This window comes from Temnothorax longispinosus, chromosome 1 (genome assembly GCF_030848805.1).
Source record: "Temnothorax longispinosus isolate EJ_2023e chromosome 1, Tlon_JGU_v1, whole genome shotgun sequence".
Taxonomy (NCBI): Eukaryota; Metazoa; Arthropoda; class Insecta; order Hymenoptera; family Formicidae; genus Temnothorax; species Temnothorax longispinosus.
In genome coordinates this window covers 685,429-707,172 of record NC_092358.1, presented here as the reverse complement: position 1 = coordinate 707,172, position 21,744 = coordinate 685,429, and the positions used below count along the sequence as shown (strand labels likewise).

General features: G+C 40.8%; 2 protein-coding genes across 9 annotated transcripts in view; both read right to left on the bottom strand.

Annotated features, from left to right (window-relative positions):
* Positions 1–46: 46 nt before the first annotated feature.
* Positions 47–8,072, bottom strand: LOC139824571 (uncharacterized). Its single transcript, XM_071797111.1, has 4 exons — positions 5,333–8,072; positions 2,526–5,144; positions 1,579–2,404; positions 47–1,386 (listed from the first exon to the last, which is right to left on the bottom strand). The coding sequence occupies exons 1-4, from the start codon at positions 6,065–6,067 to the stop codon at positions 161–163; spliced, it is 5,406 nt and encodes a 1,801-aa protein (XP_071653212.1). The 5' UTR covers positions 6,068–8,072; the 3' UTR covers positions 47–160.
* Positions 8,073–8,224: 152 nt separating this feature from the next.
* LOC139824506 (phosphatidylcholine:ceramide cholinephosphotransferase 2) overlaps positions 8,225–21,744 on the bottom strand; it is a 35,209-nt gene continuing 21,689 nt past the window's right edge. For 6 of the 8 annotated variants that reach the window (XM_071797039.1, XM_071797042.1, XM_071797019.1 and 3 more), the window contains 5 exons: positions 12,619–13,001; positions 11,241–11,451; positions 10,878–11,152; positions 10,590–10,765; positions 8,225–10,373 (listed from right to left, as the gene is read on the bottom strand). In XM_071797039.1, the coding sequence (XP_071653140.1) occupies positions 10,218–10,373; positions 10,590–10,765; positions 10,878–11,152; positions 11,241–11,451; positions 12,619–13,001 (1,201 nt within the window). In that variant the 3' untranslated portion in view covers positions 8,225–10,217. Of the gene's footprint in view, positions 10,374–10,589; positions 10,766–10,877; positions 11,153–11,240; positions 11,452–12,618; positions 13,002–13,449; positions 14,020–20,194; positions 20,245–21,744 lie in introns of those variants that run through there. The other 2 variants (XM_071797031.1, XM_071797063.1) reach the window with 2 other exon arrangements.

Below are 21,744 nucleotides of genomic sequence, written 5' to 3'. Positions count from 1 at the left end.
GTTTCAAGTTTGAAAGTCGTGGAATATGTTCTCAAACAAAATCCTTTCTGAAAACTCTACATACATGTAGATTTTACGACTTTTTGAGATTCGTGTCGCTGCATCTACTTGGCGAATAGAGAAAGGGAAAAATGTAAAAACACCGATGCGGTTTAAACGTTTAAAACGGACGGACGTCTTTCGTTATCGAGAAGAAATGCAGGCTCGACACGTTAACCGCGTTCAGAGTGTATACGTTCGGCCGCTTGAGGTTGCAATTGGCCACGAATATCTTGGCCATCCTCGCGATACTATTACACCTGAACATGCATGCGGCGCCGTCGTAAGCCGGTCTGCCTCGATCGTTTCTCGAGCACGGGTCGAACATGTAGAATTTACCGTAATGCTGCATCACGGCTACCGCTAGATTGGTCGTGTGCAATATTCCGGCACAGTTCGCGCGGAAGAACATAGCGAGCGCTTCGGATAGATCAAAAGCGTCAAGTATTCCCGCGGTGGTGTGATGATTAATGTGAACGGTGACCCTCGAGTCACCTACGATGAACACGGTAAGCAGCTCGCTGGGCGAGAGGTTCCTGGCGCCCGATCGAGCGGCTCGGGCACTCTCCAAATACAGCGAGTCCCCGTATCTGAGAACCGCATCGATCAGCTCGGAAGTCCACGTGGAGGGCACGTGTAACAGTCCCATTACAACGGCAACCGCCGCGATCGCCGTGCTCTGCAGACCCCTGTTTCTCAGGCTGAAGGCCCGATGCGTCATGTGTAGACTGCCACGCAGAACGCTCAACTCCTCGTCCACGACGTTGTACTCGTTCAGCGGCTCCACGTTCAACGTGCGTGTCTCTTTCGGGCAGGCAATTGGAACGGGTGGCGTCCCAATAATACGCTCTAAATATGGTCGAAAATCACCTGGACACGGCAGTGCCTCGATCACGGCGTTTCTCACGATCACGCGAGAGATCTCGAAAGTCCCGTATCTCTCACGTGGATCGATGTTGGCGAAAATTGTATCGTGCAAAGGTTCCATGCAAGCGAACCACATCACGCACGAGGTTCCGCCGGAATCGGGCAGACCCTGATCGTTTTTGGCTCTAGGATCGTACGTGAAGTAGACCCCTAGATCCTTCCAAATAGCGACCATTCCGCGATCGGTTACTAGAATGCCGGCACGATTATCTTGGAAAAATTTTCGCAAACCTTCCATGAGTAAAATTGGAGAAGAAGATAGCGGTTGTTCTCGTCGAGAACGATCTTTCTTCTTGCCTTTATCGATCTTTTCTTTCGTCTCTTCTCGCCCCTTCTTCTCGTCTTCCAAGACAAAAGGTGCAACCGCCACCAGACCGATCACGGTATTAGGCTCGATGTCAACGGTCAAAACATTAACACCTGAGAAAATGAATTCACAAATTTATAAGTATAAACTATGTGTAAAAAAGGACGCGCGAAGAGATGCTACCGCATCTGTGATTAATTCTTATATCTTTTACCTTTAACTAATAACGTTACCTTGTATAGTAATATTCAGAATGGTTATTAAAGCAGCACGCGATATTAAAGAAAAACGACGGACGTACATACCCACATGGAATACTCTTATAATGTCCTTCAGTTTCGGTCTCAGCTCAGTAGGTCTGGTCTTTCTTGTCTCTCGGTGAACGCCAATGCCGATCGCCAAAATTTCGTCCATAGTTTTTTTCGTCCAGGTAACGGGGCTCTTGACGACCGACATACCGAGTGCAACCACGCAATTCGCTGCTGCCTGTCGGCCGCGTAGCGTCTCGGGAAAGATCTCGTCACCCTGATGATAGCTTCCGCGTAAGATAGCACGTGCTTCGCCTCGTAATTTTCTGTAAGCGTTCAAAGGAGGCAACATCGCTGGTCGAATCGCCGGACTAGGATCAAGTTCCCAGGGTGGTGGTTTATTCCAGTCCAGTACGTCGATCGCGGTAATTTGATAATCGCCTTCGGTTCCCAAGTGGCGCAAAAGATATTCTACGAGAAGACTCGTATCTCTGAACCTAATCACTCGCGGTATCGTTGATACAATTTCTTCCGTAGTAGTGGACCAATCGGGTATCAGAGCGTAGTATGCGTTATCAACCTTCCATATGGCTAGATTTTGATTTCCCCGTGCGGTCAACGCGCCAGCTTCGTACTTGCTGAAAAAATTATCGATTCCGGTCTGCAAATCTTGAATTTTGGGAGGTCTCCCCGCAAGATTACCCGCTTCAACACAGTCACTGATCGTCAGAGCAATGCGTCGAGAGGACAGGAAGAACTCGTTGATAATTTCGTTTACTAGGGGTACGCTCCCAAGTCTCTCGACACACTTCGAGTGCAGCTTGTCGCCAGTAACGATAATTTCATCAAGAATTGACGGTGTCCACTGTCTCGGTTGATAGACCTTTATTAATTTTCTTAATATTAGTTATTTTCGTGCAGTCGAGTTAAACATGAAAGTTAAGTAAAATTAAATTAAATTAACACAGAGAGAGAGAGAGAGAGAGAGAGAGAGAGAAAGAGACCTTTGAGAAGACAATGGTCATCGCGGCGATGGCCGCACTTTGCTTGCCGCGATTTGCCTCGTCAAACTTCTCATCTGTCATAGTGACGTTTCCGTCGATACTCCAGACACCGTTGGCGAGTTTGGGAAAATGATGCCACAGATCTTCACTAGAAGTCGTCTTCTTGATACGTTGGCCTTTGGCGACTCGCGTCTCGTACACATTCTCGATTGAGACGGCATCGATGACAAAGTCGTCGATCTCCCGTGTAACTGCTCGAAGAGCATCGGCTAACGAGGAGATATCAGTGAAGAACATCACTGCCGCAGCTCCGTCCTTATCTCTGGGTTCGCCTTGAGCGTTCCTGCCCCTAGGATCCATCGTGAAGAACACTCTGCCCTCCCTCCAAATCGGCATCATTACATCATCTTGACGAAACACTCCCATCGCGTTTCCCTCGAAAAACTGTTCCAGCAGTCTCGTCACTTCAGTCATTCTTCCGGTGACAGATTCTTCTTCAAGATCGACCGACATTCGATTGACTCCTATGACGAAGTCTTCCGCGATTTCCGATGGGAGAAGATAATACCTGGGAGATTCCTCCTCCACTTCAGGTAGATTTGCCAGGTTCTCGATGGTGAGTTTATCGCCGATCCTCAAGATATCGTCTACGAGTTCGCGATACCACAGATGAGGATTGTAAAGTTTTGTCATGGCCAAGGTCGTTAGAGAGTTAGCGGCCTGCTGCTTATCTCTCGTTTGTCGTTTGAAAGCCAATTCGTTTCTCTGATCGATCGTACCCAAAAGTAAAGCGCCAGTATTGCCCAAATTGGAATAGTTATTCAAATCTGGCACGATCAATTTCTGTTTGTCCGCCTCGATCTCCTCGTCTGTCATCAGCGCGCCGATGGAGACATTCTTTAGCTCGTGTATCATGAAATCGTTTCCGCCTTCAACATCTTGCCCCGCATTCTTCTTAATAAGATCCGCTAACGCTGATAGATCCGAAGAGCGCACCAAGCAGGCAGAATTCTCTTCGTCTCTCTCCGCCGACAATTGACCTAATTTATCACGAGGATTCGGATCGAAATAGTAATAAAACGTCTCCTCTTTTTTGTCCTTGTCTCTATCTTTATCCTTGATCTTGTCCTTGATCTCCTCTTTGTCTTTCCACACCGCCACCGACAATCTTTTCGTCTCGATTATTCCATAATTTTTGCTCTCGAAGAATTGACGCAATCCTTCTTCCAGGTTTGGTAGTTTAGAATCATCCGATGCCGATAAATCGCCGACAACCGTTGCCTCTTCGACGTCGATGGTTACTTTTCGATTTTTGAAGTACAAGTTTTTCTTCAGGTCTCGGACAAGAAACAATCTTTCAGTTTCCTCTTCCGTTTCGGCAGGCTTGCACCAGTTGTAATAAGCGTCGCCCTCCTTAATCACTTGGTCGACGGTTTCGCTACTCCATTTCGCCGCTGGTGTTTCCTTCGCGCTCACCAAGGCCACAACTGGCATAGCAAGACCTTGAAGTCCTTGGTTCTCCTCCTCGAATAACTCGTCCACGTTGGATATTCCGCCTCGCAACACCCACGTCTTACCCGCTATACCGGGCTGAAACTCGTTCCAAGCTCGAGTGCCAGGCACGTCGTCCACGATCGTGACATGCCGGATAGTGAATCGGTCGTTTTTTCTCGTAGGATCAACGTTCTTCAGGAACAGCGCAACCAAGGAGTCCACGTTTGGAAATCGAATCACGCAACAAGTTCCTATATCCTTCTTATCCTTCTGTATGGATACCTCCTCCTTCCTATCTCTCCCCATAATTTTGATAGCCTTTTCTTCCCTTATCCTGATGCCAGCAGCATCGCAGGGTCGAGGGTCGAACAGATAGTAACAGTCATCCTGGCTCCAGACCGCCGCCGCCATTGAAGTCGTTTCGATTACACCCCCCTCGTTCAGCAGAAAAAACTCTTCCAGTGCCTGCTTCAGATTCAAAACCGACGGAACCTTTGAGCTAATTGTACCAGTCACGGTGATCAGATCGACATCTATCACTAGTTTATGATCCCCTATTTGGAACTTTGTATCATTTAAATCGGCAGCTGTCATAATTTTTATTATTGGCTTGTCAGATTTGACGTTAGCGTACAGCGAGTCGCCCAGCATCAAAATCTCGTCCAGCTTCGACCTCGTCCATGTCTTCACCGGATGCACCTTGTTCATAGCGATAGCCATCACGCAATTCGCTACGTTTTGTCCGCCCTTACCCTTGTACAGTTCGTTGCCTTCATGGGTCAAACCATGAATAATCGCTATTTTGCCGGGTAATTCCCTAAACGTGGACGGCACATTCACGCGCATGTCATCGTATGAATATCCTGTGTCAAAGTCGTTTCGATTCACCGGCAGTTCCGTGGCGAAGCGGCGGTCGATGCTATAATTTGAAATGGTGATGGACAATGGTTCTTTCCGTATCCTTGCGAGCGTATGCAACTTCTCGTCCCTGGGCACAGGCTTGGTACAGTCCACTTTGTGATCATCGACGTCCACGGGATTAATGGATCGTAATACATTCTTCCGGACTACGGGTGGACTAATGATGTCGGCTAGACGTTGACGATCGACGAATCCACGACCGACCTATAATTTTTTTTTTTTTACGTATGCATGTATTATATGCGCGTATGCGTGCGTGCGTTTATGTTTTTTTTTTATATTACTTTTTCTTTTTTAAGTAAATAATATATTTGCATTTTTTTATGTAATATACTTGTTCTCTCTGCTAATCTGCTACACTACTATCGCCATTTTACTGCTGCTATTATTACCTCTGTGGCACTCAACATGGTGACCTTGATGATGCAGTATCGAGAGTTGTAGCGCCAATTCAGGTTCTTTAACAAATGGTCATTCAAGTCATTGATGAACTTGAACCTCATGAGGCAAGCTGTACCACCAGGATCACGCAGACCGGTCTCGTCGCACGATGCCGGATCGTAATAGAGGAAACCGGCGTCGCCAGACTGACGCCACACGGCGACGGAATTACCCTGAGCGGTGATCACCCCGGAATCATTGTCCTTCAGAAATTTTCGGAGGCCTTCGGCAAAATCTGAGCTGCCACCCGACTCGCTAACGAGATTGCCGTGGATACCGTTGTCCTCGATATCGACTAGAATTTTGTAGAAACCGACATAGAACTCATTGTGTACGAGATTGGTCCTCATGTATTCATCATCCTTCAGCTGGTTCCTCGTCAAGCTTACGCGGAACAATTTGTCACCGTATTCGAGTACTTGATCGATGTGATTCCTCGTCCACTCCTTCGGTTGAAACAGGCGACCGTAAACGATGGCCACCACCGAGCACGGTGCCGCTTGTCGACCTCGACTTTTGTGCTTGAACCGGCGATCGCTCATCGCATGGGAACCTCGAAGAATAAACGAATGTGACGTTAAAATTCGGAAATGATGCCATCGTTTTCCGAAATCGCTGCGAGGTGGAATTTCTTTCCCTTCAGTTTGTCCTACATCACCTTCGCCGACATTGCCAAGATTCTCCATGCCTTTTAACTTCGGGGTGAAGCTTTATTTTTCTATTGATATTTCTCTCGAGATATTCAGGCATCCGAATGTACATGTGTGTTTCTTGTTCGTAAAAAATAAATAAATTAAAAAAATTTAACAGAGAGAGGCATATATTACGTAATATTTGTGATAATTCTATGAAATTTAGTACTCATTTATAATTAAATAGGACTTACCTAACCCATGATAAGAATCACTAATCACCGAATAAAAATGGTATTAAAGTATACACTTTTGCTTCGCGTTTTTAATGATAAATGATATGAAAATTATTGCAACACAGATTATTTTGCTTTGGGGTTGTTTCACTTGTAGATTTACGAGGAATCAATGATCAAAATAAGCCTTAGGCAAAGGAAGACATATGTCAAAAGTTTAGTTTAAAGCCGAAACAAAAGGTATCGTCAAAAATTAAACTTGAAATATAAAGAGGAATTTATAACGATCTTAAAGATAAGAGATGTACAGAGAAACGATCCGTCGAGTAAAGTATACCTAAAACTTTATTACAGCAACATACGAAAAATGTAATAAATATTATAAATACAGATATATATATATATATATATATATATATATATATATATATATATATATAAAGTAAAGCCAAATACAACTTGCTCTTCATTGTAATAATATCGATGTTTTCTAATGACGAATAATCATAAAAATTTATGTACAATGTACGGATAACAGAAATCAAACTGCTTATTCGCTTATTCAATCCTCAAGAAATTTAATACACGGAGCCGCAATTATGTCCCGCGAACAATCGAAAAACTCTATTGTACGTCATATAACGGTAATAAAATTTTGATTAGCTTTCACACAATAACAAAAGCCCTTTTGCTATTATTCTTTATTTACAACGCATATATTCCTTTCTATATTATACGTATATATACTTAACTAATCACATTATTGTAACAAGTTACCAAAAAATATCTACACGTAAAAATATAGATATGTATTGTATATACATATATAAACACGCTATTATATCTGCGCGCGCGTGCGTGAATGCCACGGTTGCAATACAATGTGTACATATATATACGAACTCTATTAATTATATATATATGTATATATACTTGTTACTTCTTATATAATTAAACATCAACAAGAGGCTTTTCCATTAACAGAAGAAGCTTTCCCTTATCGTGTGCGTGTAAATATATCATTTTTATAATACATATTTGTACATGTACACGTACAGGTATTTGCACATGTTTTACGTCTGCGTATACCTAAATCTATACACATGCTTGAGAGTATCTTTTGGCTTACATCGCAAGTCTCCATCCGGGAGATCCAAAATATCGTTCTCAACGTTGAGTCTGATCTAAGCTCTAGACATCAAAATTATTCTTTTCGCCGCACATGAAGCGTATCCGCCCCGAAGAGCAACAATAGTAATGCATATATGCGTAACGTGTGTGTGTGTGTGTATGTGTGTGGGCGCGCGCGCGCAAGTAAATGCGCGCACAATACATATTAATCTCTGCAAATATATATCCGAATCTATATATGTGTCCGCTTAGTCCCTTCTCGCATTCGTGTAACGATTATCGCTGTATGACACATATGTGTCAGCTGAAAATGCGCCTATGTACATTATGCATATGTTTCAAAAATATATCCCTAAATACGGCGTTATCTGTTCCACATCGAATGCGCTGCGCGAATGCCAGTTAAAAGTTTCACTACGAACTACATTAATCTTATTAAAATATATGTTTAACAGTTACACGCATTTATAATTTGAATGTCAAGAGGAAATATCAGGTGGCCATAAAGGTCACATCGGTGTTGATCCGCCAGTCGATTGCTACTTTATTAAAAGAGCGCGAGATCACACGACGGCGATTTATTCTTTCTTTTATTTATCATCACAGACGGAAAAGAGTTAATTATACTACTAACAACATTTTCGCATTTCTCCCTCCCTTTTATCACTTTTCTTCTTTGTAACTTTTGCATGAAACCTGCTTAATCAAATTATCAAATAAGTCTGATCATAATCGACGAATAATAAAAATATATAATAAATTAATTGTACACAATTTAACACGTCGCCAATTGCCCGACCAAACTGTGTGATAAAAAATACAGATTTGCGTGTAAACTTCCGCGGAGTGTTATAAGAAATGTTTTATTATTTGTTTAAACTATATATACATAAAGGAGACAACAAAAATTTAACTAAAAATGGTAGGGTTGCAAGTGCATTTCGTACTTATTAGAGATTCAACAAGTCGATCTTGTCACCTGAATTACGGGTGGACAAGATAACGAGTCACCCTTAACGCATTTTAAGCTACGATTAAATGTTACTCAACACTTTTACAGCATACATATGGTACACACGCGACTTTCATCGGATACTAGGAAAATAAACAGTCATGTGACTTGTTATCGCTTACTTGTACACATTATTAAATGAGATTCATAATCGTTCATACAAATATTTGAAGAATCGCGGCATTTTCATCGACATCATTAAATTATGTCATTCTTTTTCCTTAATAGAGAAAAAAGAGCGGGGCAAGAGGTGCAAGAAATCGTTAAAACAAAATGAAATGCGAGAAGAACGAAGGAAGAAAGAATCGTACGAAATATTGATGGTTATTCGTCATTTTTGTAACTCGATCTCTCCATGAATGCAAAATTGCCTTTTGCATTTCGCACGATTTGTATTACATTGCCTCTGCAATATATGTATGTACGTATGACAACATCCGGTGTATGCACAAGCGTACGACGATCTTATTCCGTGAAAACACGAATGCTTCAGTACTTTCTTCTTTTTGTTTCGTTTTTTTCTTCATTACTCTATTATATGATACTTTCGTATATCGACTAATGGAAGTTAGAAAAGAGCGAGCTGTAACTTCTAAAAATTCAATATCCAAGATCTGTTACGAAGTTTTCACGAATAAACTTATCCAAATCTGCGGCAGGCTATACGATCGAAATGCGAATCGACAATAATTTCCACATATGGCAGGTAAGAGGTCCAAATTCCATCTGCGACAGGCCATATATTACGTAATCTAACCGAAGTTACGGAATCCTTGATCAATGATAATATTATTATTAAGACTTTTTATCAATGTCATTGATATATATGTGTGTGTATCTATATAATGAAGATCACGCCTCCTCGCGACTCGGCATGCTTAATTTGTCAACATTATATGAATTAACATTTACTATTAAGCGTTCCTGTTTTGGTCCCACGAAATTGCACAATCGCTTCTAGTACTGGATACTAGGATATTTCTCTCCGAAAGAAACAATTTCGAGGATAATCGGCAAAGTGGAACTTTAATTAGAACATATACATACTCACGCGAGTCTACAGTATATTTTTGGCAATTTGTCTGTAAAATCGTTTTTCATCGGAATAATTCGTATCGCGAATGCAAAGTCAGGGACGACGACGTCTAGATATTGGAAGTCAAGACGTCGACTCAAGTCGGGAATCTGACTCAAAGATTCGTTTAGAGGAAGAAATCGGATTTTATCCTAATAATTATCTACAATGACCCTTTAAAGATTACAGATACTTTTTATTGCATAGTATCGCTCGAGTTTTTAAAAACATACATCTGTCCTATGTTTACTTATTTATTGTATTACTTTCGATTTGTAGCTATTTGAAAATATAAACGCCTCGAGCGAATTAGTATGTCATTGTATATAAACTCGAATACCCTCCTCCATCCGAATCTTTACGATATTATCATAAAATCCATCTTTCTATATCTATTCTTTATACTGTGTATAAATCTGTATAAAAATCAAACAAAAAGTAAATTCGGGCTGACTGGACGATACCTTTACGTGAAAGAGCATGGATATTGTGTCTAAGAGTTCACGATTGGATTACAAAGAAATGAACAACACAAAATTCATGCTTCAACAGTGAATGTGCAGTCGCTCTTAAAATAATACGTTCCAAGTATATTCTTTAGCCAACTTTTACCTCCACGTTATTAACCCTCAATTATACATACGTTTGTTTGTGTGTGTGTGTGTGTGTGTGTGTGTGTGTGTGTGTAAAATATATACAACAAAAGTAACTTCTTTGTTTTTAACAGCCTCTATGAAATCAAGACGAGTATTAACTGTCTCGGTTAGGGTGTTTGGCAAGAAACCGTCGAGGCCAGGGTAGAGGCCAGTCATATTGTCGTGGCACTGTGCCGCCCACATTCTTCTCAAAATACTTGAAAATGGAGAACCACCAGAGCCGGGCCAAAAAGTTATTTGATCCATATTGCTGCAAAAATTTCATTGTCATTAGCGATATATAAATTACAATGCAAATATTAATCGTTATTTCGCATGTAATATTCAAATTATTTATTATATCAAATGTCATGTTTATATGTGATTATAATTAACATTATTAAAACCATATTAATTATCAATTTATATAGGTAAACTATCTTTGTCGTAGAGTGGAAAATCTTCAATGCTCGAAAGTAAAACGTACCTTGAGATTTGGGTTGTTGGCTAGCGTGTGATAAATATACCACAGGCGCGTAGTAACGTAGTAAGCTATAAGTACATCCACAGTATAATGACCATGAGCTACCAAGATCATAATTACCCCGACGAGTACCGCCAGACCAGCTAACCAATGGATCGGTTGACATCTTCTTGGAGAATCTGAAATGCGTTACGAACCATTAGGGTTCGTGAAATGAAATTACGTCGGAATTACAGAAATACATCACGTATATCTGTATTCATTTCTCGAACAAATAACCAAGATACGTACACTCCTTAATGATCAGGTAACTGAGTACAAGCACGACCGTGTGTCCACTGTAAATGTAATCTCCGCAATAAGTGTGCTTGCCGTTAATTGACAAGCCGAAGCCGGAGATGAGCTGCAGGACTCTCTTTGTCACGAGAAGCGGACTGGTGTTGTTTGCCTTCGGGCTGCAATAGTAAGTTTTACTGGCGATCGGTACGACCGTCACGTACATCGTAACGCTCCTCATCATGTAGAGCAAGCTCATCAGCAGAAATATTCGTCTAGCTACTATGAATCTGTGGGAATAAACTTGATCGTTAGAAATCCTTGTCTTTAGGAAAGATCATTCGGCATCGATTTATTTATTTTGGATTTTATACGCACCTATGCTTATGAAAAATAATAAAAACCATCGCGGAATTGGACATGATCATAATGAGGACTTCCGAGACGTTAAGCGCCCAATCCTGAGCGGTGACATTGTCCAGCACTACGTCGGGAAGCGGTCCGTATGTGTTTCTATCTGGAACGCGCTCGTGTACCATCGCGAGGGAAGCTGTCGTCAGTATGAAGTTTACGACCATAAAGAGAAATGCTGTAACAGAAAACGGCGGCTTACATATATCCCTTTGCAACCAACCATCCTTCCGTTCGAATGTAATTATCGTGCCATTTTCTTCTTTCAAAAAAAAAAAAAGAAAAAGAAAAAAAGATGTTCCGTTTCCGAGGATGCTCGAGAGAATAACCACGGCATTAATCGACTCCGGACTCGTGTCATGCAACGACGATTCACATCGTAACAGATATCTGCGTAACGGAACTCGCGAAATCCGTTGCTCTGTGCATTTATGTTATGATTGTTATGAATTAACATTTCGCGAACGTTCAGCGAACATCCAGCTGCTCGCCTCGGTTAATTCCGATGCGAAAAGCCATCGAGATAAATCGCGCGAGCTCCAGGAAAGAGGAGACCGATCGGAGAGAAGCTCTCTGAGACAAAGCTGCGCGAGCAGACCATCAGACTGGTGCGGTGTATCGAACGAATTCCAGGCCGCGTAACGACCTCGATCTCGATGGACTCCCCGCTGTGAACGAACGTCACGTATACGGTGCCAAACTGGAGATGCTCCGAGCTCCGAACTCCGAGCTCCGAGGTCGGCGAAATTAACCGGCGAGTTTCTCAATGTTTGCTTAGAAATTTATTTGCCAATTCTTGTTCCATTCTTATTACGCATTAGGCATAGGTCGTGAGAACGTGGGAAAAACCGAGGAAACTGGCAAAAATCCTCGAAATCTATAATTTCTAAAATTTCTTTAGAAATTATTTCATAATTATTGAATTATATATTAAATTATACGTTGAATTTGCGATTCCAAAAAATCTTTGAGATACAATTGCAAAATTTATTTTAAAAAATTAACTAGTTCTCACTCAAGACGATTTTCTGACATTGCAATTTTAGTCAATAGCGTAAATCGACTCGTCACAAATGCATAATATATATAGCTTGAATTGAAGCTACATAAATTTCTTTCAGCTCTTTGCAAATCTGGGGCTTTTATTTTAAGTTAAAACAAGGAGAAATTACTATGTTACTGATTTTATAAGGTCAAATTTTCATACATATCTGATATCATTATTTTCAAGAGGATATCCAATAGAGATATAACTTTCTCTCTCTCTCTCCATATGTGTCTTAGCGTTTCAAAAGAAGAAATAATTTTCTAAAGCGATGAATCTGGCATTCGTACGTCCTCTTACCGAGAAACGTTTTCCACTTTTCCTTAGGGAAACGCGGCTCCTCGCGAAGCGGCGCTGGCATGTCGATTTTGATGATGCCGCTGCCGGAGCCATTTGGTATCCCGGGATGTCTGCCCAGGCCTTCGATATCCTTCTCGTCCTCATCGTCCTCGTAGTAGTCCGAGCCCGAGGCCACTCCGGACCACTTGTCCTTGCTCTTGGACAACGGCGCGCCGGGCAATAGCGGTTGCCGTTGATAAACATCGCTGGACTGTGCCATCCCGCTGCTGTTTCCATCAACCGCCGCCTCGACGTCCCTCTCGTGGCCCTCCCCGGCGCCCAACGGTCGATCGAAGCTTCCGTAATCGTTGTGCAAGCTAGTGGCCTTGGGATCCAATACCATCCTGCACAGAACAGAAGTCGACTTGTCCTGATCGAATCCTGACGAATCCCGGGACGATTCTCGGGATGTGTCTTACGTTAGAGGTAGAGACACCGCTGTGTCTCGGAATCGTTCGGCTAGTAATCATCTCATCGACGCGCGACGATGAAACATTGAAACAGCGAAAGATGAGGAGAACGCGCGGAAACGAAGCTGACCTTGGCACACGTGCTACTTGATCGCAGGGAAGAATAACCGAGCCATTGTTGAGTGTATATAGATCAACGGAATTAAAAGACTGCTTTCCGCGTTTGTATGTAAAATAGAAGTGACCCTATCTATCCCGATCGAGAATCATTCGATGGCCTCGCGTTATAACACCGCACTGATGCGCGACACTTTCGTATAGGTATCTTTCTTTCTTATTTTTATATCTAGAGTGCTTTGACTCCTTAATCCTTTCTCATTACCTGAAAATCGAGGTTTATTCGAGCAAATGCTGATGGTCGCCTGCCCAATGATCGGCACACCAATAAAAACTGATATTACACGTGACACACATCTGCGAACGGTGCACGTTTATCCGGAGCGTTCATTGCGCGCGTCACGCGTCCCGCCCTGTAAAGCGCGATATTTTTAGATATTTACCGCCTTATGAAGGGAAAAGGTTATCGCGACCGAAAAAAAAGCGCGGATTCTAACAATAAATTGAGCTGACGAAAGCCGTTCACTGCGAGCGCGAGCGCGGCCGCGACCACGACCACGACCACGACCACGACCGCGAATGAGATGACTGTTGATCCACGGATAGCATCAAGACTCACTCCGCGCGATGCGAGAACGTAACCGCGGAAGCGTCATCGATGGATGCGGCTGCCAGAACTGCAATGGTATTATCTTGGGGTCCGCGGGTTCGCGCGACGGACAAGGTAACGATCAGCCAAATGAGAGTCAACGGCGGCGATCGATGCAATCATTGGAACGCGACAAGTGTATAGTTGCGAGTGGAAAAACGTTATTATTTTATTTTCTTACGTAGCATCCATTATGACGAGTCTCTATCTTTTCTTTTATTTACCTCCGCCTCGCGCACGTCGCTCGGCATCTCCAAAACTCTCGTCAAACCAATGGGTGCGTTCAGCCGATACTCCGCTAGCCTAGCAATCGTGAGCAGTCGCTCGTTTTCGCTCGTTTCCTCTCCTTTTAATCCATTGGGTCAAAAGAGAGGAAACGAGCGAAAACGAGCGACTGCTCACGATTGCTAGGCTAGCAGAGTATCGGCTGAACGCACCCAATAACCAAATGAAACGCGTTCCAATGAAATGCAACGGTTTCGAGCTACAAGTATCGCGTCGGAATCATATGTCCACCCGTATACGCTATAAATGTTTAATATCAAAGACCATGCTTAACGCGATACGTGATTTCGTGGGAAAGGTAACGTCTGTGCCGGACACCTCGAGCTCGGCTATATAAGCGGTAAGGCTAAGCATCGTCCACGTTTATTGAACAAATTACGGTCCGACGATGCGGAAAATGGTATAGTTTGCGCTCATTATAGCCTAGAACCCATTATGGTCTAGTACGTCGAGAGCGCTCGCGAGAAATGACCTGTGATTACACAATTGTACTATTGTGACGTATCTCTCGATCAGTCGGAATAATCGGCATCAGGATATAATTTAAACTACAATCCTCGAGAGATCCTCAAAGTAGATTGTCATATTGTGCAATTTCTGATATAACACATATATATATGTATATATGTATACTTAACCTTTTGAAGAAATATCGTGTTAATTTTCACGTACTATAATTAAAAGACTCTTGCGATCCAAGTGCCGATCTGGTCGACTTTAAGAATAATTTTCGCGCCCCCTAAGTCAATTGATTTAACGATAAAATGACAATAATTATAAAATTGTGCTAAAACATGTAATGTGCTTTATTTCTTTCTTAATACTTAAATAAGCATGAGATATACGACACATATATGACATATTATGAATCCACGCGGGTGAATTAACATTATGGCGCGCGAAATAAATTATCGACATTGCGTGAAAATCTACGGAGCGCAAAGGGCTAAGGATTTTAATTTAAAGCTGGTTGTATTGCGGGGACATATGGGATGCGAAAAAATTCTAAAACCATCATAGATAGCGATTTTTGTTGACATTTTCGCTGAAGAAAAATCGACCTGGAATTAGTCAAAGAATCCGCCTTTGCAAAGTAATGCGCGTAGATATAGGACACCCAACAATACGGTCCTATTTATATACAAGACTCGACGTAAAAATTCGAGTGTCCAGAACGAGAGAGAGAGAGAGAGAGAGAGAGAGAGAGAGAGAGAGAGAGAGAGAGAGAGAGAGAGAGAGAGAGAGAGAGAGGGAGAGAGAGAGAGAGAGAGAGAGAGAGAGAGAGAGAGAGAGAGAGAGAGAGAGAGAGGGGGAGAGAGAGAGAGAGAGAGAGAGAGAGAGAGAGAGAGAGAGAGAGAGAGAGAGAGAGAGAGAAGACCTCTCGCGCGAGACGTCTCTCAGGAAATGGATTCCCATAAGACGGATATTGCTTTTGTGAGGTCAAAAGGCGCGATTCCCAGAATGTGACTTCTCGGTTCGTGTAGGTTCTCGATAAGTCGTATACCTATGAAGCGAGAGCTTTCTCACCTCGATAACACGACCCTTTTGATCCAACTAGCGATCTTATGGACGAATTCGACGTGTAGAAAGGAGTCTGATCCTGAGAGTTGTCACAACTAATCCAAGTACCACTCTCACGGAGAGAGTTAGAAATTTCAGAGTGTTGTTGACGAGTTTTTACGAGTTAGGGAAGATAATGGGAGGATACGATACACGCATAGGAACTGTTTGTCAAAAAGAACAATCAATTAACCCTTGTTCGTATGTGCATTCTAACAAGAGTTGAGTTACTTCACAAAGTATACATTTAATCTTGATATCTTAGAGAATTTTTAAGGTTTCGTAATCATAACAACTCGTCGCGTCGCGTAAAAGAGGTACGGTCTCGATTCGCGTGTACTTGGCGCGAGACACCGTGTCTCTTGATATACATTATTTTAAAAGAGATTTTACTGTGCTACGTAAAGATGCTTAAAACATGACTACAACTCACTCTCGTAACGCGCGCGGTGCGAGTTGTTGTATATAATACTGTCTCTCTCTCCATTTATCGTGCAACAGCCGCGTATGTCGCCTCTGTTTTATCCTAATTAATTCGCAAAGCTCGTTAGTATTATACGCAACCTAGCATGCCATCGCACGTATACTTAAACCGGGAACTTGTGTCTTTGTGTCAAACTTTCGTAAAGAAAAGGAAAATTAAATGCGAAAGTTATAGTCATCAATAAAAATAATATTTCGTAAAGCAATAACGGTTTTCAATTCCAAATTTGAAGTTAAATGTCAAATATCTGGAATATTTTAAATTTAAACGCACACACACATCTCTTTAACTAAATTAAAGCTAAATTTTATTACCTTTAATTACATGCTTTTGCGAGACACACGTATATAAAGTATGAGTATACTTGAGACAATATCAGCTCTTAAAGACGGATTATTTACTTATTCAGTTAGAATAGTTAGATACTTACTATTCTAAGGTCTTATATGCCTAGTATGTAGAAGTCTCAATAACTTTTGTAACAGGTGAACATTTTCACATAACTATGTTCGAGAACATACGACACTGTCTAGCGCTTCGTAATCCATTAGCGTAAAAACACGATAAACTTTTGCGACAGCCAAACAGTTATCATTATTGTCTTCTACTACTACTACTACTACTACTACTAATATCACTATATTACTATTCTGATGCGTCACTATGCCAAATTGCAATACGCGGTTTGTTGTGGGACACGATAAGCATAGCCGTTTGCCAATGCAAAACAATACAAATGGTGTCAATACAAATGCAACAATGCTTAGAATTTGTAAACTATTCTATATTTAAATGATTACGATAGCTTTATTTATTTCACAAGACCACGTGAATTGCTCGGGAAAAAACCCATGTGTATGTATTTAATGCTCATTGCGAATGCACATTAGTGATAAAAGTAACCGTAAATATACCGCATACTGATAATAGACTAAAGACCTCGCTTCGCGTATACGCTTCGATATTACATCGCGAACGAATATATTATTTCTGCCTCTGAGAAATATTCGAAAGAAAATGCAAACCAAGAAAAAATACTTCAGAAATTATTGGTTTTTTACAAAGAAGATTTTTTTCCTACAAAAGTTACAAAAATATATCCTTTTCAAAATTCTGACTCTCAAATTTTGTCGATGACAAAATTTCGCGTATAATATTGGGCTAACATAAATATGCCAAATGTTCAACAAAGAAATAAATGTGATTGATGACTCAGTTAACTAATATTCAATTCAAGGTACACGAGATATGGAGTTTATGAACTCAACAGGAAGAGAAATATGATTTATGACCTAATCAAATATATTTTTCGTCCCAAAGATCGATCGTTCGTGATATTCATGACAATTTATAATTATTATCTTTTATTATCGCGCAAAAGCGATCGCATGGTATCGTAATAGCTGAAACCACCTATGATTTTCAAAACCTATGGTTTTGATTGCAATATCGCGCTATTCTCTCAAATTAAACGCGCCACAAAATTGCTATTCCACCACACATCACACATCGCAGACTAAGTACGAAGTAATTTGCAGAACTATACGATCTTTCCGTTGCCAACAACGGCGTAAAATAGAAAACTGCACTTAACATAACTATGTTATGATTGTATATTTGAATAAATCACTGAGAATATAATAATGTTCAATGAAACTTAATATCAGCTCAATCAGCTTGTGATACACCATTATCTGATCTTTTCTAAATAAAAAAGCTTCAATAAAAAAAAGCATTACCTCAAATTTCTAAATCCAGAATAATATTTGGTCTCTCTTTCATTTCCTAAATACAATAGAGAATCTCGACAATTAAAATTAACATATAAAAAAGTGAAAAATTTAATTTTTATTTCATTTCTAAAGCTATTCTACCAGATTTCATTATACTTTATACCACTTTTCTTTAAAAGATTTTAGGCTCGAAAATTAATCGAGAAATTTCCTGAATGTTAAAGATCAACTACATTAGTCATAATTTTCTGGAGATAGATACATTATTCGTTTTCGAGATTATAGGGTCACGGGGAGCTCGGAAAGATCGATCGGGGGTACAATCACCGCTGTGCTCAGACACAATTCAAGAATTCAACAAGCCGTATCAGAAAAACGAGATTTCTTGCGAACTCAATCTTGCTATTATATGCGTCGGGATGATTCACACATTCACTGAATAACTTACAACACAGGTTGTTCAAATGGTGCTGTGAAAAGTATTGATTATTGTATACATTCTACAAAAAAAAAAGTCTAAAAGCGGTTCTTTCCGCGAATCGAAAAAGATTAGCCAGCATGGTGCTCGTCGAATAATATTTCTTTACAAGTTTGTTATTATACAAATTACAAACGTAATATATCAATGCAATGCCATTATCAAATTGTCACAACTGTCACAAATATCGAAAGAGATAAATCTTTTTTTTTCCTCCTCCGTATATGTTTAGCGTCAAATTGACGTTGCCAGGCTACGTGCCTGGTATGCTACATTTCCACGTATCAAGTAAGGTAATATAGTGAGCAGATAAGTTTTTATGTTATTACAGAATATATGATAGAAAAAATGAGAGAAATTGATGAAATGTCCGTGCATTTAACTGGATTTTATCGCGCACGACTCTTTTTTTATAATCTACTAATTCGAGCACGAGCTATAGCTTCTGATCGAACGCTATGTAATTACGTCACGAATAACGAACCGCCCAACTCATGAGTCATTTCCTTTTTCCTCTCACAATCAAATGATTCACGGCAGCCGACTGCCGATATTTCTAATTAATTTCCAATTGTACAAATAGATGCTATATGTTGACAACATCGAGGTGTCGAATAATTGTATCAGCTCGTTAATGAATAACGTTAGGAAATGAATTTTATATATTCGCAAAAATATGTTATTGCCGCGAGAAAAGTAATTACATTAACATAAATGACTAGATACTCGACATAGTACATTCGTCACAAACTTAATGAAGTAATAGAACAATGTAATGTGATCTTCGTTTTTAACCGTTTTTGAAAAATATCTTATAATAATACCGGGTAGCATAAATGACCAAATTAATGGTAAATAATGTGGCATGAGGAATATTGCACCGGCTTGGTCATTTCGAAGAATCGATGACAAATCTTAACATAAAATTGTAATTAGAATTGACCGTTACGGAGGCAAACAAAGGTAATGATCAGATGACACTCGCTCAGATCATTTCCATCACAACGACACATAAAGACGTCATAGCCAAAAGAAAAAAAGTTGCTTCGTGTATATCGCTTTCGGCTCATTTTACAATCTGTGTTCTCGTCTGTTTAAATATCAAGCCAATAACTCCGAGAACAATAAGTAAAATATTCAAAGTTTTTGTATATTTTATTAGCGATTCAAATTGGTATAATCTTTGATGAAATCGATTTTTGATAAGACACCACAAGAACGATCGGTCAATAAGCATCGAGATTCTACTCGTTATCCAGAATGAAAATATATCGAAATACATTGATTTCAATTGCCAAGCATTTTCGTTCGATTACAATTCTTGATTTTTTGAACGCATCTGGTATCTTCGATGCAGAATACATAATTGCAGTTTACAGCCGATAAGATATTGGAAAACAATATCTTATATTTGTTTGGTTGATCCAGCTTTATAAGTCTTCTCAACTCGCTCGCTGATAATCCAAGGATCGATATGATATTGATGTAAACGTTGGCAGCTAAGTATAATATCTCGTATCGACAATAGGGATTCGTCACGGAGCCGACCTCTTGCGACGGTCGCGGTGGCGCGGCGCGACGGTTTTGGCCACGTTATCACCACGTTAAAATATATCCGCCATCCCGCCGGACATAAATACAATAAACATCGCGTTACGTAAGAATTGCAGAGACGTTGGGAAGCATTTCCTGGAGGAAAATCCACGTAGAAGAAGAAAAGGAATAAAAAAAAAAAGACACGAGAAAACGTTCTAATCAGGCCTATAGGTCACAAGTAGGGAAACTAACAGAGCACTGGATATCGAGCGTGTTTTTACTCACACGTCAAGTAAAAAAACTGTTCGTAGAGGCTTCATAAGTGTGACTACCGCGCCACATATGTAATTACTACAGGAAAACTGCGTATGGGTTAACGAGAAAGAGAAAAAGAGAGGGAGACGGAGACCTGGAGAGAGAGGGAAACTGTGGTAACCCTGGACAGATAAGAAAGAGAAGAGGTAAGAGAGAAGAGCGGAAAGGGGAGGGTATACGACGCGAGGGCAGGGCTGAAAATCGAAACGACAGACGACAGAATGAATCGAGACGACGATGAGCGGATAAAAACCAAGAGTAAAAATTACGATAGAGTTAATATCAGAATATCACACGCAATTATATTACATTAAAATTAAAAATGCAAAAGGGCCAACCGATTGCGTAAGAACATGCGCCGCGCCGTGAAAAACCGGCGCGCGGCGCGGCGAAGGGATGGGAAGGAAAGCATGATACTTGACGGTAAGAGATACGTGCAAGACGACGCAACAAGAGAAATCCTGAGATTAATGTCGTAAAATGAGACAATGAAATCAGAATAACGCGTTCGTGCTGTCATAGCTGTTAGTGCTGTTATACGGAACTCGCGTGGTGACGGCGGAAACTGCAGATCAAGATCAAGTGAAAGGCCAAATCACTCCAAAGCCTCGTGAGTGGCATTGCTCCAAAAATATTTAGTTGAAAAAATTCGACAATTGCGTGTACGGTTATTCGAGTTAATCTACCTAATGTCAAGTAGAATGTTAGGAGAAAGAAGATATGCTTCTCATCGTCAGTGTAGACTTTACATGGCTATATTTGGTGGGTGCGTATATACATATATATATATCGAACAAAACTCGAAACGAGCTAAGTGCCGAGAGGCGCGAAAAATAAAGGAGATATTTTATAGATCCAAAGTTTGGCGGATCTAAAAACGGAGTAAAAGCTATTTCGATCGCGCGCGTTTCCTCGTGCACGTGCACTCGGCAGCGACGACGAGTGCGCGTGCACTCGAATACACGCAGGTGGTTCACGCGGCTCACAAGATCTAACGTTACCATCAGCTAAGGCCCTTACAATTAAAAGGGCGATCGATCGCTCTTCCATGATTTCACGCGTGCTTCATCAGATCAGATCATATGGTCGCGCCTTCGCGAAGAAAGTCACTTTCGTGACAAAGATCGACGAATGTCGTAAATCTTAAAGAGGTGTTATCTATATATCATAAGACATGCGTGATAAATATAACCCGCGAATTAAAACGAGTACTCGGTGAATGATGAATTGCAATATCAAGTTATCAAGCATTTTCACGTTTCTCGGAATTACCAAATTTCTTGAAAAAGCCTCTCTTTCTTTCAGGACTTAACAGATTATCGATAATTCTATTTGAAAAAAAAAATATATATATAAGTACATATATATAGGTTTCTTCAGATTTTCTCGAAGCATTCCGGAGATTTTGATCGATTTAGATTGACGCAACAAATCGTTTCACACAGATAATTTGCATCGCGGTTGACGATGGCCAAGGTCAGCTGCTTTTTCTAAGAATAGTCGCATAGTTGTCGCGAGAC